The sequence below is a fragment of the Sinocyclocheilus grahami genome, unplaced genomic scaffold (genome assembly GCF_001515645.1).
Source record: "Sinocyclocheilus grahami isolate Dianchi unplaced genomic scaffold, SAMN03320097.WGS_v1.1 scaffold28.1, whole genome shotgun sequence".
In the NCBI taxonomy this organism is placed as follows: Eukaryota; Metazoa; Chordata; class Actinopteri; order Cypriniformes; family Cyprinidae; genus Sinocyclocheilus; species Sinocyclocheilus grahami.
Window position 1 is genome coordinate 1,600,676 of NW_015505207.1, and position 18,381 is coordinate 1,619,056.

General features: G+C 38.3%; 1 protein-coding gene across 1 annotated transcript; it reads right to left on the bottom strand.

Annotated features, from left to right (window-relative positions):
• Positions 1-12,041: 12,041 nt before the first annotated feature.
• Positions 12,042-16,247, bottom strand: LOC107569541 (zinc finger protein ZIC 5-like). The gene is made up of 2 exons (XM_016255663.1): positions 14,898-16,247; positions 12,042-13,445 (listed from the first exon to the last, which is right to left on the bottom strand). Exons 1-2 carry the CDS (start codon positions 15,943-15,945, stop codon positions 13,000-13,002), a joined length of 1,494 nt encoding a protein of 497 aa, XP_016111149.1. The 5' UTR covers positions 15,946-16,247; the 3' UTR covers positions 12,042-12,999.
• Between the last annotated feature and the right edge of the window lie 2,134 nt (positions 16,248-18,381).

The window sequence follows — 18,381 nt, forward strand, 5'->3', positions numbered from 1 at the left end:
ACAGATCAAAGGACAAACCCCAGTAAAGCTCCTCCGGTCTTTGTCTGCGGTTGCTATGGCTTCTAGTCGAGGGGCCACGTAAATCAGACTCGTTACAGTGCGACAGAAAAGTCTTCCAAACTTTTTTTGTTTTTAGCTGACTTGACCCCATGTATCTTTATTCATGAAAGTTCATCTTAAGAAAAGGAATACAATGTGGAAAAATGTTTATTTGTGCATTGTTGTGTTACTTGAATTAGTATTTTAATCTAATAAAATGCATACTATTTTTTATAGAGGTAATAATAATAATAATAATGTACCATGAAGTGTACTCGTTTTTAATAGAGATGAATGACTCCATTCATTATAAAGAAGACAATTTAAAAAAGATTGCCGTTTTTAAGCAATATTATGTTTTTATATCTTATTGTAATAACATCATCTTCGTCAGGGTTATAGAGAACTATGAGCAGATGTAATTTCCACCTCACTGTTAGTAGTATCTTAGGAACAGCCCACGGGTGGATTCCCCAATTATAAGCCCATGGCAGCCCCCCTTCAAATGGACTTTTCCTTCTGTTGTGACAAAATGGTGCAATTGTCCCGTATAGCCTCCAGGATAATCAGAGCATCATGGTTTTATGTATATTATGGCGGCTGGCTCAGTATCACACAACTGCTCATGAATTAGAGAGAAATTAAAACAATTCCGCTGTATCTTTCATGGATGCGATAAAAAAAAAAGATACGCTTTTGAGTGCTGGTGAGCTTGCTGTGTGACTTGACTGCTTGGCGCAGCTTGTACCATCTCACCCACTGGCTTTCTGATGAAAGAAGAACAGAACTTTAAGAAGTGTGCCGCCGGATGCTGTCAAAATTGGGGGCAGGAAGAGAATGGCTGTTCAGAAAGGCGACATTTATTGCTTCTTGGCTGTTAGGACTTTTGCAGTTGAACCCCCTAGAACGGTGCAGATGCATTCGAGAGGAATATATGATCTGTCCGCTCTTATAGTTCGCTCTCTGCTCATATCTGTACTTGCATGAAGTTATAATGAGTAACAGGTGCATTGGGAATTAAAATCGATGCTCATTTACAACTGCAATCCGTTAAAGATAAATTAAGCTTTGCAGAGTGTAAAAAAGTAAAATACTGATAAAAGACGTCATGCATTTGCGTTTTTAGGGTGTCAGCCAAATCACATGTATTTCTATAACTCTCACAATACAGGTTGTTTCAAAGCAGCTTCACGGTACTTAACAGGAAAATATATAGCAAAGTCAATTATAGAAACTCAGCTATGGAACTGGAAACGATTCGAATTCTGCTGAAAGACAATAGTGTCATTACTTAGCTCCAGTCAGTTCTGTGTTGGTGCAGTTCAGTTAAATAATAGTGCAAATTGTATCAATTTTGAAAAGAGTTCAATTCAGCTAAACTGGTTCTTCATTGTCTCATAATTTCCGGGGCGGCAAGCGAAATCCTAGTATTAATTTCAAGTTGATATTATTTAGTTCTAGAGGCCTCTACACTTTGGCTATATCGTGGAGTGACCCTAAAACCACCTACACATGCTTGCATCTTTTCCAGCTCACTTAATTGTCAGGTACTGAGTCATGAGAGCACGAGCGGCTGGTTTATCACCTTCTCTTGACACAGGTTCTCCGTGAGTGGTCTTACCCTGTCCACCCTGTGTCTGGTATTAAACAAGCCATAAGAAACACATAAACCTTTAAATTACTTATTAGATTGTTTCTTCCCTCGGCGGGAACCTTTTTAGGATAATAGCCATTACAGACATTACATAGGCTATATGGTGCTGAATAGGTCATGATTCAGCTAGTTATGAATGTGATATGTCTAACTCTATCTCTTAAAAATATTCACAGATGTATATAGATAAAACCGTGTTATCAAAAATGATAAAGAAATAGCGTCACATCACAACATTAACAAAGTCAGATTATGAATTCTATTATAAACACTTTGGAGGAGGACGATGAGTCCGACGGGACATATAAACATGATCTGTGTTTAGTTTCTCTAATGGTTTGCAGTCACTGAATTACTCTCTAAGAAATGTAATTAATTTGATAGAAAGTCCAAAGCATTTAATCATTCTATATATATATCTTTTTTTTTTTTTTTTAGTTTTACCTTTTGTTAAATGTTAATTATAGCTATCTTTTTTTAAGTAGGCCTACTGGGTTCTGATCTGTTATTTTGTAAATTCTAACTTTGAATTGATTGAAAATTAAATTGTCAAAAGCTTGAACTTAAACTTGTTCGTAATCGTATCGTATAATGATTTACAGTAACGTTCCTATTCTTATGCTCCTCTCGTTCAGCGCGTGCCTGTGTTTGCACAGTCGAGCTCTTAATTGTAGTTTATGACATCATCTCTGCTAATCCAATTAAACATGTTTGTCCTATAGACCCAGATCTTTGTGAAGAGTGAATACCGCTGTTTAAGGCAGGGCGGCCACAACTTTCTGGCTTTGAATTAGATAAATACATTTAATTGGTTGAACTTGATTGGAAGGGGGAATTCTTTAATGCTCTTTTGTATTTCGTAAACATGCATGAATGTATGAATTGCTTTATAAATATCCATCGCAACAAAAACTTTTCAATTTTGCTAAAAATGCGTTTGAAACATCCCTACTGAAATTAGAGTTATCGAATTTTTTAATCACATCTTACTAGAAAGAAAAAAAGCCCCTGAGTGAGTAGCTAACCTATTCCTAGATAACTACTACAAGAAATACATCAGGGTGAGAAGAATCTTCCAAACCTGTTGGAATGGACATTTGATTAAAGGCAAAACCGAAATTTATAAGCCATAATTCCGCAGAGAAAAAGCACAGGTTTCTCGACATTTATACATACAATTTCTTGAAAGTTTATGTCGTTTCTGACAAGTTTTGCCTGTCAGAAAAGGCACATTTTTAACTCGACTGCAAGATCTAATTTTGTATATGTTTCTTTGAGTTCGTTCAGAGACTTTAGATTTGAAATGTTTTAGTGAATCTAAATCCGTATTTCGAAAAGATTGTTTATATATAAACGAAAATGTTTGTTAATGTTTTGGTTTAAATAAAAAAAAAAGTGTGTATTTGATATCTTCGAGAGAGCTTTTACTGTGGAAAGAAACACTTCTACCCAGATGAGTTCCATCTGAAATATACTTAATTGTTTCTTTCGAAATGTGTATAATAAGGAAGCCTAAGCTGACATGGTTTTACCCAATATCAACACAACATGTCCGGCGCAAAATGTGACATCTTCACCACACTTTTGATTACTTAAGTCACTTGCTTGGTTTATGCACCGACCTGTTCACCGGTCTTATTTAAAGATAAGAACATAAGAGTTTATTTTATTATTGCGACTCTTAAATAAATACATGATAATTAATGTTTTAAATAATAATGAATTAATTCGCAACAGTGAATTGAATCCGACCAGCAGTGTGTATTTGATATCTTCGAGAGAGCTTTTACTGTGGAAAGAAACACTTCTACCCAGATGAGTTCCATCTGAAATATACTTAATTGTTTCTTTCGAAATTTGTATAATAAGGAAGCCTAAGCTGACATGGTTTTACCCAATATCAACACAACATGTCCGGCGCAAAATGTGACATCTTCACCACACTTTTGATTACTTAAGTCACTTGCTTGCTTTATGCACCGACCTGTTCACCGGTCTTATTTAAAGATAAGAACATAAGAGTTTATTTTATTATTGCGACTCTTAAATAAATACATGCTAATTAATGTTTTAAATAATAATGAATTAATTCGCAACAGTGAATTGAATCCGACCAGCATGTAAGGAACACTTGGCACAGGAAAGCAGGATTAGGGGCTTGTGAATCATTTTATCATGCCCTTTTTCTTTGCATAGTATGACAACCTTTATTTCTCACTTCAAGATGAATTGTGAGTTTTCAGTTCAACATTGCCTAAAAATGCTAATGGTGTTGGCCCTCCTTTTTGTCTAAGCTATTTATTGCTTTTATATTTGTGGCCTTCAGAAAGCTTCTGTGGAAATAATTATTTTATCAGCTATATTTAAACTACAAATAAATAGATAAACAAATAAAAATGGGTTACTAATCTACTTCTTTCTCCATAACGTATAACCGGCTAGTCGTCAGAGCACCTTACGCATAATATAAAATGTGGGAACCACATGGAGGGATGAAACCTCACACCTCAAAGCCCTGCACGCTGAAATGGCAGCTTTATTTGAATATACAGAGAGCATAAACACTCCAAATTATAACTCGAAGTAGATTTAAACAAACAAAACCTGACGCCAAACAGTGTCTCAAGTCAAACTAAGTGCTGTCATATACTCCTAGCAAACGTGAGACAGCGACATTTCACGGGGAACCAAAGGGAATGTATTTTTATCATGTCTATGTTCCAGCAGGCTGTAGTTGAGCGTGAGCTGTCAAATCAGGTTGGTGAAGGCGCGTATGTTGTTGGCGTGTGGAAGCAGTGATGCTCAGGTTAGGAGCCTCTCTTCTCTGAACCACAGCACAGCTGACTGCTCCGGGAGCCAAAGTAATGAGGGTTCCGCTGGGGGCCGCCTGGTTGGAGAGGTGGCTTAACCCTGCCTGGACGAGGCAGGAGCCCGGGCTCTGCTTTTTCAATCGGAGCCCCTTGCGGAGCACGCGGCCCGCAACGAACATTTTGACAATGCCGGTGATAAGCACGAGGTGATGAAAGGAAGCTGTCCGCGAGGGCGTTTCTGTTTTGTTGCATGCATGATAATTTTCCATACGTGAATAAAACAAGACATAACAATAAAAGAATAACACATACAACAAGACATAACAAAAGAATAAAACATACGGGTTTCAAAACAAGACAAACGCGCCCATATTTTAGTGCGACGATTCTCAAAAACGTTAAAACAATACTAAAATTAACGCAAGCGAAGTGCCTTACATTAAAAAAGGACAACTCTGTCTTATTCTTCCTCAAATTAATCCATTCAATGTATTCAAGCATACCTCACTGCATTTTATTCATAGATTCTTTCAATATTGTTCATGCAAATTACTGTACTGTTTGAATAATTTGCTTTTGATTCATGCAGATCTCTCTGACAGGCCTGCCCAAGAATCATGATCATCTTTATAATCAAATGTTATGTTTCCCTTGAGCCCATATTGTCAATTTCATGGGATTTCTCAAAACCAGACAATTAATACAACTGTAAAGAGAATTCTGTGTATGTCACCAAGATGAATTTGCTCAGTTATTTTAGCAAGATATGCTGTCATTTAACATTGAAGATGTCAAGAAAGGGGCAAAGGTGGCCATCCCCTAAGACATGCGCCTAATTATATAATTTGTCTTGTGAGTGGGACAGACCACTGTAAGGTCTCCACTGGGATCACTTCTTCAGCAGCCTGAGCCTATCATCAGTTTCATCAACCCTCATTTATGTAAGGGCACAGCGAGCGAGTTCATTTATCTCTTTTTCCATCTACAGGAACTAGACATTCAGCAGCCTACAAGATTCAGATTTTAACATCAGACTTTTACGGTGACCTGGCAGTGTTGTGGGCTTTCTATGAGATGGAGCGATAATATTTGAACCACCAAGAGCAGAAGTGGACTGAAAAGACTTTTAAAAATCTGTTTTACTAGACTCTTTAAATCCCATCAAAAACTAAAACGAATAGTACATAGTTCTAGTGGATTTTATAGCTTCTTTTTTTTCTCAATGTAATTGCCATTATTCATTGCAATACATTTATTAATTTACCAGGCCCTTTTATGATTTTAAAATAATAATAATAATATAAGCAAAAGCAACTGATCCAAGGGAGACAACAATAATGGCATGGCATATGGTAATTAGCTTCATCAAGGAACTGTGGCAGTGATATTTAAAGCAAACATCACCACTGTATAGTCACTAATCTTTTTATGGTAATTCTGAGTTTATGTCAACACTGTAGTGAGCTGAAATGCTTATCAAGGCCGGACATATGCGTGGGCCCGGGCCTATACTTATTCCGGATGCGCAAACACAGCACTGTAAATCGCAGACTATGCAGCTCGGATTCGCACCTGCTTAGGGGGAAAGGAAGCATTGCATTCTGGAGATATGGCCTGTGAGCACGCCTAGCGTACCTTCACAAAATGTCACAGCAGTTATGAAAGCAAGTCATTATCAACTCAGGGGGACCCTTGACACTGGTCTATGAGAGATAGTTCCAGTAGTTCAAAGCCATGTCTAATGGCCATTCCAAGGTCAGCTTGAAACAGAGAAAGTGGCTTATAGTGTTTAAGAACATCTCGCCACCCTTGTGAGTCCAGCAGGGGGTTCTGGTGGCTGGTGACGCACTAGGGGTAGTGCAGGGGATTCTATAGGTGAGCTTACAGGTTTATTGAGCATGGATTAGGCCTTTACTGAAAAAATAGACTGTATACTTAAGGTAGGAGAGTTTTAATCTAACCATTGGAGTTGTAAAGTACAGTAATATAGAAGTGGACTGGCTTTTTGAGGGCTTTGACTGTTCTTCTATTCTTTTTCCTCATCCCTTCCTATCCTTACACTTGAGAGTTGTATATTTGTACTCGCTCTCTCTTCTTTTCTCTTACTGAGATGATCCAGCACTGTGGTTGTCCAGCTGTGCAGGATGATTTCCTCTCACTGAATGTTGACCTTTTCCTCTATGAAAGATGAGGCACAACTCTGATGTGTTGCTCATGGTAGTTTTTTTAAAGTATTTTTAAGTATTTAAGTACAGTTGAGAATGGGTCTTATAACTTTCTAGACTTTTTAACTTAATTTGTCTTGAATATTAGCATAAGGTAGTCATTAAATATGGAATTGTATGGTACAAAGTCCTCCTTTTTTCTTTTTCTTTTTTCTTTTTTTCTTTTTTCTTATTTATAAAAAAATATATAAAAAATTTTGCTCATGGTACTGCAGTGTATATCAAATTATCTAAAATACTTAATATTACATAAAATAAAGTAAAATAATTTTTGTATTACTCATGCATTTTTCAATTTACTTACACAGTCTTATACATCTACCAACAACACTGGTAAACAGAACATGCATACTGTGTGTAAAGTAGTTTTACCTTAACTGTGTCCACTCTCCTCGTTAAACAAGACTGAAAAATATATATATATATATTTTTTAGATCAAACTGCTTTTATATAAGACACTGACATCCTTTCATGTCAAGGCCCAGTCCGCAAATGCTTCTGAACATTTGCCACATGGATGGAGTGTTTTTCTATTAGAAGTCCAGACCTGCATTTAGAGCCATTTAAACAGGACCTGTCAAATACAAGGCAAGCAGAGAATTGGTCGCGTGGCTCTGAGGTTTGGTTCATGTGCTGCATAGGCTGAACGGACCAGGTGTAGAGCTCTGGCTCCTGGACATGTCCGTGGACGACCTTGCTCTCATCACCAAGTGCCTTGGAAAGCCTCCCAATCCTGGGGATCCATATTTGGACCAGCACCAAGTTTGGAGGCCCACAGATGTTAAGGAGAGGCCAGATATGATGACAGTTGTCTCATGCAGACAGGCAAGATGATTCATATGTGCTAAGGATAAAAGGGTTCAACTCTGTGGTGCATATGCTGAGGTTTAATTTCAAATTTTATCTTGTATTTTATCCAAAAAATTTAAAAATCTTTTAATTTTTTTCCTTTACACATGATGTGCCCACAAGATAAACAGTAAACACTGTAAACATAAATAAAAAATTGCATGAGCAGTAATGTCACTAATATCACTACCCAAGGTAATGCAATCACCAGATAACTATTTTCTTTACTATACATGTCTGTCAGTTTACTTACACATATTTTTTTTATATATATTTTAACTACATTAAGATACAAGTATTGACTAATTTCTTACAATGTGTATTTCTAAAACAAACCTTTGCAGTCAGTTCACATTGATACGTTCCTGCTGGTTAATCTAAAATTATACTTTTTGATATATTTTTTCCTCTAAATTTACCGGAATATCAAGACATGTTCCTAGTAAAACCGGGCATGCATATCTCACTAATTCAAAGACAATGTTACGAGAGCTACACAAAATCTAAATGGGACACAGGAAACTTTAAATGTTAACCGTGAAAGTAAATGTCCTGAATGTAGCAAACAAATCCTGCATTACAGAGCTTACAAACTCTAAAAAAAATCAAATTGAACACAGGCTCTTAAAAATGCACGTAGGCTAATTATGCTGTCGCAAAAATGTGCAACACGTTATAATAATTTTAATTATATGAATATAATATTAACAAACATCATTCTATTGCCAAACAAATCATTTGAAATGTCTCCAACTTTGATTCATGTATTTTTAAATGTGTATTTAAATAGCTGACCTGTAAAGAGTTTTGTGATAGTGTTTGTTAATGACTTCTTCATGAAAGTGTTAGCAAAGAATGTTTTGAGCGATAAGTACAAATAAATGATGATGTGCTCGTGGAGTAATTGATTTAATGAAGTTCCTATGAAACTATTAAAAGCGAGTGGAGGTCAGGCGAGCGGCACCCCTGAGCGCTCATTGTCAGATGTTTAACTCAAGCAATCTTTTGGGAAAGACATCGGGGCTAATAGGTGAACTCACAGCTGTCTGAGTCCGGCTCTAGCTTTCAGAGCAAATAGCAAACAACTACTCATCCGGCCTCTAACTTAATGGGACGGCAAACTTTCTCAACAGCCTCTTATTTAGACGCATGCACGAAGAACAAGCACAACACCTAATCAATAAGTGCGCTAAGCGACTCTTAGTTACAACGATAAAAGCATGCAGCAAGCTTTTTTCTTCAGAGTTGAGCTCATAAAACATGTACTCACGTTGCACTGTATAAACACCCCATGAGTTTTCGCCCATGCGTCAAAAGTTTTCTTGTCCGTGTTTTCGAGTTCAGTCTCGGAGTGCAGGGAGGAAACATGCAGCCCTGCAGCTGCAACTGGATTGTGTTTTCTCACTTATTCGGGAAACTTAAGATAGTAGGCAGGTAGGGTGCTTGGAAGAGTTTGGCAGAGTGCCTGGAGAATGAATATGTGCCCAGTTTTCTTGGTCTTCAAAGCATACTGTGGTAAAACACTCAACGGATGTTTATAATACCTCGCATACTTCAAGTTGTTATTATTTTGAAATGGTTTGGAGGAGAAGAATTTAGTTGGGCTCTTTTAAAATGTTTATTCGTGCACCGTTTTTCTCTCGTAACTGTCTTTAAAGAGTCCGAATGACAAGCCATTTGTTTAAGGCTTTTTTATGCTAGACCAATATTTTAACAATGTCTCTATTTTGATTTAATAATGTGACTTAAAGTTAAGTTTAAATAGCAAAATAATTGATAAAATGTCACATCGTTTTAATGAATAAAATGTTATGCTCAGTTATGGTTTTATTTAATTAACTTAAAAATTTATTATAATTGTATTTCACTATATTTAGGATAGTTTAAACAAGAAAGCATCAAATCCTTTTTTTACACTGATTTAAAAAAAATAGATTTAATCTTACACCTGGTTGACAAGTGTACAATTTTAATTATCCTTAGCTTGGAGGTTGACCAAACTAAAAGAGGAATTGTAAGAACCATGCGCAATTCATTTAATATGATTTTGGAATTATATTTGTGTCATTTAATATTTATTGCACTTGTCTCTCTCTCCCTCCCTACAGACACTCAAACACCATGGCAAATATTCCATTGGTGCCGTAATTTACCTCGGAGTCTTTGCAAGCTCGCAGAAGAAATCTGGCAGTGTGAGTTGAACATACACTCAAAAGGTTCTTCAAGCGATGCCATAGAAGAACCAATTTTGGTTCCACAAAGAACCATTCAGTCAAAGGTTCTTTAAAGAACCATCTCTTTCTTACCTTTTTGTAACATGAAAAACCTTTCTTTCGCCACAAAGAACCTTTTGTGAAACAGAAAGGTTCTTCAGATGTTAAAGGTTCTTGATGGAACCATTTAGATAAAAAGGTTCTTCGAATCTATGGCATCGTGAAGCACCTTTATTTTTAAGAGTGTATGTGTGCCGTTCAAACAGATAAAGTGTGAAGCGCACTTTTGCAAATGGAGAAAGTATGGCAAAATGTAATGTTTTCTTTTCATTGCAAGTGCTTCACATGCTCTTGGTGCGTCGCTTAAAACAGGGTGCACAATGATTCGGATACTTTGAACCCTCGTCAAACGCATAATGAGAAGCTGACGGTGTGAAATCTGACTAGACTGTAGAAAACAGCCTCCTCTGATGTGATCATTCTGTCCAATAAAGGCAAAACGGGAGAGAACTCGCTGCGTTTTCACACTGACTTCTGCATTGTCTTTTGAAAAGTGGCGTCTGAGAGTCTGACTCTTGGAGTTACTGATTTGCAGGCTGCATGTTAAGGTAGACCATGTAAGTGATTTCCACGGGCATTGCACTAAAGGAGAACAAATCGCTGACAAAGGGGGTAGCTTTTCGATTCAATAGCGTCGTTAGGACGACCGAAAAGTATTCCTCAGATAATAAGTTCTACTTCAAAGCGTCCCCCATTCAGCTGTGACTGCTGCAGCTTTATGAAGTCCCCCCTTTTCAGTCCAAGGGGACTATCTCTTTGGTTATTTTTTCACCGTGTTTATTTTGCACTATTCAGAGGGCACTTGTTTTAAATAAATAGAAGATCATTCTTTCCTTGAGCCAATAATAGTTCGGGGACAATAGATGGGCAGAGCGCGCGCTTATTTCCGAATTAAACGTTAATACGCGCGAGGGATTTCAAAGATTTGGGAACAAAAATATGAGCGATTCCGATGAAGAGCAAATTGACTGCTCTAACGTAGCATGAAACTAAAGGTCAGTGCGACTGTATGTTAATAGAGTGTTTCCAATTGAACTGTCCTTTTTCCAGTGTCCGGTAAACACACACGCGCTTTATGAAGCGCCCTTGAACTTCACACTATTTATGGGGCGTTTCACTGACACAAAACGCAAGATTTACAATCTCCAACGAGTCACCAACTTGTTTGCTTTATTCCATAGGGTTTAGAGTGATGTTCATTAGCATGAAAATAAAAATCAACCTTTCTTAGGAGACGTTTTAGAACTTTCTTCACACACATTTTCAACCCGCCATATGAAATGTCCAGGATGCCTGTATCTGCGCTGATATAAAATGTCGAACACGCCGATTTTAAGGCACAAGACGGTTCGTGGGAGAGGTTTCTGCTTTGATGATTGACCATTTAGCGGCAGTTAGTAGTTTTTCTTCCATAAATATTCAAATGGGACCCATAGAAATCCTAACGCACCGTGCAGTCTTCCGTTCTGTTGTGGAGCTCTTTGAAGTGGTGCAGGACTTGCGCTGGTCAATTCTGAGTCTATAGTCTGGGACAGGGGTACTTTGAAACTGTTATTGTGCGTTTTCATGAAGGAAATAAGACGGGGGACTTTGTTTCATATTCTCCATACAACTTTCTTCTTATTGTCGGGCAGCTTTTATGTTTTATATTCCCATGAATGATTCATGCATTGTTGGCTTTGTGCTATGCTACTTTTCATAACGTGCACTATTAGTTAAGTGATGGTTCTCTTTTGAAATGATACTGAATGGCCAAGGAATATTTTCATTCAGGAGAAAATCAAGAAAAAAAAATGTTTAGAAAGTGTTTTCCTTTCTTCTTATTGTCGGGCAGCTTTTATGTTTTATATTCCCATGAATGATTCATGCATTGTTGGCTTTGTGCTATGCTACTTGCTCATAACGTGCACTATTAGTTAAGTGATGGTTCTCTTTTGAAATGATACTGAATGGCCAAGGAATATTTTCATTCAGGAGAAAATCAAGAAAAAAAAATGTTTAGAAAGTGTTTTGTAGAACTTTGCTGTTTCGTTTGGTTAGCTTTACTGTCCCGACTTTTACAGAAAAGTAAGCATTACTTCTTACCGCAACAGTGATATTCATTGGACAATTAGTTTAAACCATAACTTGGAAATCTGCTGAATTTTACATGAAATACGCACACATCAAAGAATGAATCAAGGCCTTTTTTTACTGAAAAGACCATATTTACACGTCCTGCCTTTTATTCAAGTTTTCCATATATCTATACACAAACATCAAATTTCTTCACGACCTTCTTACGTTTTTTTCCATCAACACCATCATGCACCTCAACAGAAAGAGTTACTACACGGTTCATGCGAAAGATTCTTCACATTATACAGCCTATTCAAGTAAGACCTTTTTACAGAACACGATAAAAAGCATCACTTCTTTTCACCAAAATTATATTATTCTTTGGTGTATCTGTACTTCCAGACCAACATTAATACCAGCAAATAAATTACAACGTACAAACCTTGTTGAAACGCTACGAAAACATTCACAATCATCAATACCATATACTATTTACAAATCAGTCAGGGATAGGCCTGTCAACGATACATTATTTAGGGTCTCAGTGGACATATTTCGTACTCTTTAATCAGAGTTACATTGATTTTGCATAAAATATAGGTTTAAATATTTTAAATATCACAAAAACCGTCCTGACCACAGTTAGTGTATAAACTTTAACAAAGACTCCACCCATTCATTTTTTTTTGACACTGACAATATACAAGTAAAAACTTAAAATTATTGTCACTGCAATTTTTGCCCCTCAGACATTAAACGTGTAAAACGATTCTCTATAAAAAGATTTCTGTGCAACAAAAGGGGTGTAATATAAAAAAACTGCCTAAACATAATTGATAAATCTTGAGCTCAAGTTATTTTATCTCGACAAGTCAGGTAAAATCTTAAAAAATGTACAAGATTTTCGTGTGACAACTGCTTATCATATGAAACATAAATTGCATTTATGGGGGGGGGCAAAATCTCTTCACCCACTGACATCCATAGGTGTTCCACTTCTTCGAATTGCAACCCTTGAATTTTGATGTTTTCTTTTTATTATTATTTTCATGTGGACCATTTATAATGAATGTATTCCTTGCTGTTCACATCAGAGCATTGCCCTTGGATCTGTGTGTCTGAAAGAGTCCTCGTCGTCGGATTCCGACGTTGGCACATCGCTGCAGGGGGTGTGTAGATTGTTTGGTCCAGCACTCCCTTGGCACACGTACCATTCGTTTAGGTTGGTCACCTGAGGCGAAAGGTTCGACGAACGGTTCCTGTGGGGCTCTAGGTTTGGTGAGAGGGCATCACCGATCGTCGTGGACGAGGGATGGTAAGAGGAGCCCGTGTTGGCGGAAGGGGGCGGAGGAGACTTGCAGTGAACCTTCATGTGTTTGCGCAGGGAGCTCGGGTGTGTGTACGACTTGTCACAACCCCTCACTTTACAGAAGTAAGGCTTATCGCTCGTGTGGACGTGAGAGTGCTTCTTCCTGTCACTGCTGTTGGCGAATTTCCTGTCACAGCCATCAAACTCACATTTGAACGGCTTCTCACCTGGCAAAGGAGAAAAAACAGAGCAATTAGACATAAAAATTTACATTTTCTTGTTTACAAGAAAATAATAGCTGCACTGGTATTGGATGGTTTCGTTTCGAAAATCACAACATTATCACTGTAACCCCACAGTAGCCTACTTATTTTCTGCTATTACACATGGAATGTTCAGGCGCACCACATGACTTATGCAACCAATCTGCAAACGCTCTCATTTTCTCTGACTGAAGCTTGCCAAAACTCTTTTTTTATTATTATTTTTACTGGATATGCAACCGAGTCAAGTACTGAAAACATTTCGGCCCGCCATATGCATCAGATTGCTTGGAGTAAAAGAACTGACCCGGCTTTACATCCAAATCATATCAAAATTACAGTACACGTTGCACTGATTCACTGTGTCATCCCGGGACTTGTTAAAAAAAAATACCATAGGTGAATTTTACACATATTCTATGATGATTTAAGATACCACCATGTTACGACCCCTGTAAATGTACTCCTACGTCAGCACGTGTTGTGAGCATAACATGATACAGATATACAGTAAAAGAACCTAAACAATACCTGCAACTTTTTAACAACTTGCAATAACAAATGGTCACGTGAGTGCATATTTTATAGACTAACTGGAGAAAGAGCTTTATATCTATTAAATACCATAATATTAAATATCATGCACAGCACACACGCATATCATTTTGTTAGAATACATTAGAAGAACATCAGAAGTAGAGGCCTTCTTTGCTCTGCTAAGATATCACCATAGTTTGGTTAATCACAATGTAGTAAATGCCCCATGGCTGACCCATTCTCCATATTTACATTAGTATGGATCTATTCAGACACTGTTTGTCATTCCCTGTGGCTTTAAAGGAGACAAACACGTGCCGAAAACTTCGTGTTACTATTTTACCTGCAGCCTATAAAACAATTCGTACTTTCCCTTTTTTGGTCTTTATATTTTTATGTTAAACACGTAGCATTCAAATGCAACTGCAGCCTCATGTCTTCACGCTCACGTTTGAGCACCTCTCTTTGATATAAAATTGCATGCATCAAAGACAAAAGACGCAAAAACACTGGTCTGCTTATATAGCAGCGTAGTGTCGGAAGTGCTTTTTCCATGTGTCCAAGCAGCAACAACATTCACGTTGATCTCTCGCTGAATTTTCGAAGGAAATTCATGACGCTTAGCGACACCAAGGGATACTTTTGCTTGGCGAATAGGCACTGTAAAGAAACAACCTCCTTAACCTTGTTTCTGTATGAATGGGGGATATTTGTGCATGAGGCGGGGGGACAAAAAGTGATTTTGTTCCCCCATAGTAGGCTAACTAACGTTTGGTAGTCTACATATCAAGAAAATTCGATTACCTGCCAAGTTGCGCAAACACGTTCAATAACAGACCACTAAAGTTTTTTCAAAGAATCGGTCGACTTTTCACTAACCTGTGTGCGTCCTCTTGTGAATCTTGAGATTTTCCGAGCGCGCGAATACTTTACCACAACCGGGAAAGGGGCACGGGAACGGCTTCTCGCCCGTGTGCACGCGGATGTGATTGATTAGTTTGTACTTGGCTTTAAACGCCTTCCCCTCGCGCGGACACTCTTCCCAGAAGCAGACGTGACTGCTCTGCTCCGGTCCCCCGACGTGCTCCACCGTGACATGGTTGACGAGCTCGTGCATGGTGCTGAAAGTTTTGGAGCAAGGCTTCTTGGACGTCTGCTCCTGGTCAATCCACTTGCAGATGAGCTCTTGCTTGATGGGCTGCCGCATGTATCGCAAAAACGCCCCCGTGGCTCCGTGAGGAGCCGTGGCGAGGTTCACATTTAAGTTCATGGAGTTGTAGCTGTGCAGAGAAGAAGATCCATAGTGCTCGGGCCTGTGGCCGAAGTGCTCTGGCCTGCCGTAGATGTCCCCCGGTAGACCCAGACGCATCTGCCCGTTGAGGGCATGGTGGTGGTGGTGGGCACCTGGGGCCGCTTGCTCGTGCAGTCCAGAGAAAAGTGGATGGGCACCACCTTCCGCGTGCCCATAAGCACCTGTTGGGGAAATGAACATGCCATGGTGATGAGGGGAGGAGGCGGAACTATGCTGGTCGCCAAGTGCATGCATAGCAGAGGCTGAGAGCTCTCTCCTGAGGATGAAGTCCCTGCTGGTGGTGTAGCCTGTGTGGGGGTGAGCCACGGGGAAACCAACTGTGGTCTGAGGAGACGTGAAAGATGCCGCGGTCTGGGCTTCGGGATGGCTTTGAACAGGCTGAGAGGGACTAAGTTTGAGAGCATTGGTCTGTGCCATGTGCTCGGGTCCAAATGGAGTGAGAGCCACTCCGGGGTCGTTGCCCATCTCCCCAGGGTGGAGGTGGGCATGGTGGGAGTGCGGGTGATGCCCCCCTATCCCCGGGAAGCCTGTCATATTCTGATGAGGAAGGGCTTGAGTCGATGCCAAATCCGCTAATCTTATCGCCGAATTCCTCTTGCTGAAAGGGGGCTCCATCACTACGCTGTCATGTCCACGCTCACCGCTATTGTTTTCTCCAACTACGGGCCTTCTGAAACCATTAAACTATATGTATATGGCCGTCTATAGAACTTCTTTTGTCCTGCCTCTAACTCTGCTTGCTCCTTTTCCCACTCTGTCCTCAAGCGATTGGCAGAACATACAACAGTTGGAGGACACAGTGGGGAATAGAGTTTAGAAATGGCACTGCGGGTATTGGACAGATTTCGGTGACTGGCAGTTAAGAGAACGAAGCGATTGGCTGTCTTTCAGCGCAGAGGCTCAGCGGGGTTCCGCCCCCTCACTCTCTTCATCACTGTTCACTCCAGAAAGTTGTGCTCACAAAGTTACAGGCAAATCTGTTTACCGAGACACACGCACGCACGCACACACACACGTGGAAGGATGTTGTTTTTCTCTTTGCACAAAACAGTGACACTACACACGCGGAGCATATTGTGCAACACCCCCACACATCGTTTGAAATATATTTAGAAATTAAATTCAAATCATATAATTAAATAAATAAATAAAACGTTGTCAAGCATGAATTCAGCAAAAATCAAATTAATTTTCTTCGGTCAAATAAATCGTTTCATTATGCTGACAGACAGAACAGACTAAGGATACAACTGGGACATTGGAAATAAAATTACAAGTACAAACAAACGCATGCTATACCAAACTTATTTGTTTCTAATTGTTTCAATGCAGGCATATAGGTAAAACTAAATTATTAGATACATAAAACAAAATCTTACATGTGGTTTTTATTCAACCAAACAAACGATTAGGCTATACGCCCTAATAAACAGAAATTGCAAGAGCCTACATTCATGGAATTCTTTCTAGTAACCTGCTTTATCCAGATGGGTTTATCGTAATATAATCTTACATAATCAACATTATCATGCATTTTTAAATTAAAAATTAAATTTAAATGCAACAAATGTTTTTTTACGGGTTATCTGTGCTTAAAAACTGCAATTTTGAACATTAGATATTCGGTCCAATGGGCGCTGCACTAGATTCCTGTGCAGAAAGTACAGAAGAAAAGAAACGACCCTTGACATATTTTAGAAAAAAAATCTGTCAATAATCTTTCCAAAAGCGTTCTGTGACATTATTCTTTATAATGTTATATATATATAATGTATAAGAAACGTATTACTTTTCACATAATTTCATCTCATGTTTGTTTGTGTGTGCTTTACGTGTGTGTCATGAAGCACGTCCACGCCCTTTTAGAGTCCATGTTGAACTCAGCAGGAAGTGTATGCCATTGATTTAATATGTCTTAATTCAAAGACATCTTTTAAAATGCTTCAGGGCAGTTGTTACCATATTCCAAATCATTATTTAAAAAACTAATTACTAAAGTACAGCAGAAGGTTAAACAGCCCCACCCTTAAACCTCAACAAAAAAATAACAATTCTGCTTACAAATTTGATGTCACATGCTTTTCTAACAATACTAAAAATATACAGATTAAAACAAATGTATTTCATTGGTCAGACATTTCTGGTAAAACTGCATACCCAAATTGATCAAACCTTGAAGAAAAAAAAGCATTCATGAGATTTTCTTATTTTTATGTATATATAAAGCATGTGTATCTCTCCTCGCGTATCTCTCCTGCACCTGTAGTAACTAAAAGTGTTGTGATTTCCTGCATAAGCCATCATGCCTGTCAGCTTTGTCAAGGGTCTTAATTTGGAATGAATGGAACCACGATGTATGCCGGTTAATGTGACAGAAGCATTACAAACTATGCATTCTAATTGAGATTTACGACATCCCAACGTTTACCTCTGAATTGTGTTGGACGGACAGACCGTATTTAAGAGTGTCTTTAAAAATAATTCAGTCGTATTGATTGCTGAGTAGGCTGCACTTACAACAAAACTTAATGACGATAATGTCATAAATAATAAATGTTTAAAACCAGCTTGTGAGTAAATGTGATTTTTCGTTGCCTGTTATTTATGAAACGACGTAACGGAGGGAGAAGGCCAGCACTTGTTTTATTATAATCTTTGAACAGTGAGGATTTCTTAAGTTCAAAGGGTAGCATATGTGGTCTCCACGGGTCGAAGGTCAAACACCCTTGAATACCCAAGGTCACTAAAAGTAACCAATAATGCGTCACCATATTGCTAATGTCAAAGTTAAAAGAAATGCCTTTTAGCTTTGTCTAAGAGCCTTACACATTAATGGAAAGTCACAATTCATGTAACTATAGGGGTATGGCCCTTCATGTATTGTAATTTAAAGGTTATTTGGGATGTTTTGCTTTCACATGTAAAGAAAAAAAAATCAGGGTTAATATCCAGGCAGTGACGCGCATATATATATATATATATATATATATATATATATATATATATATATATATATATATATATATATATATATATATATAAGTATATAAG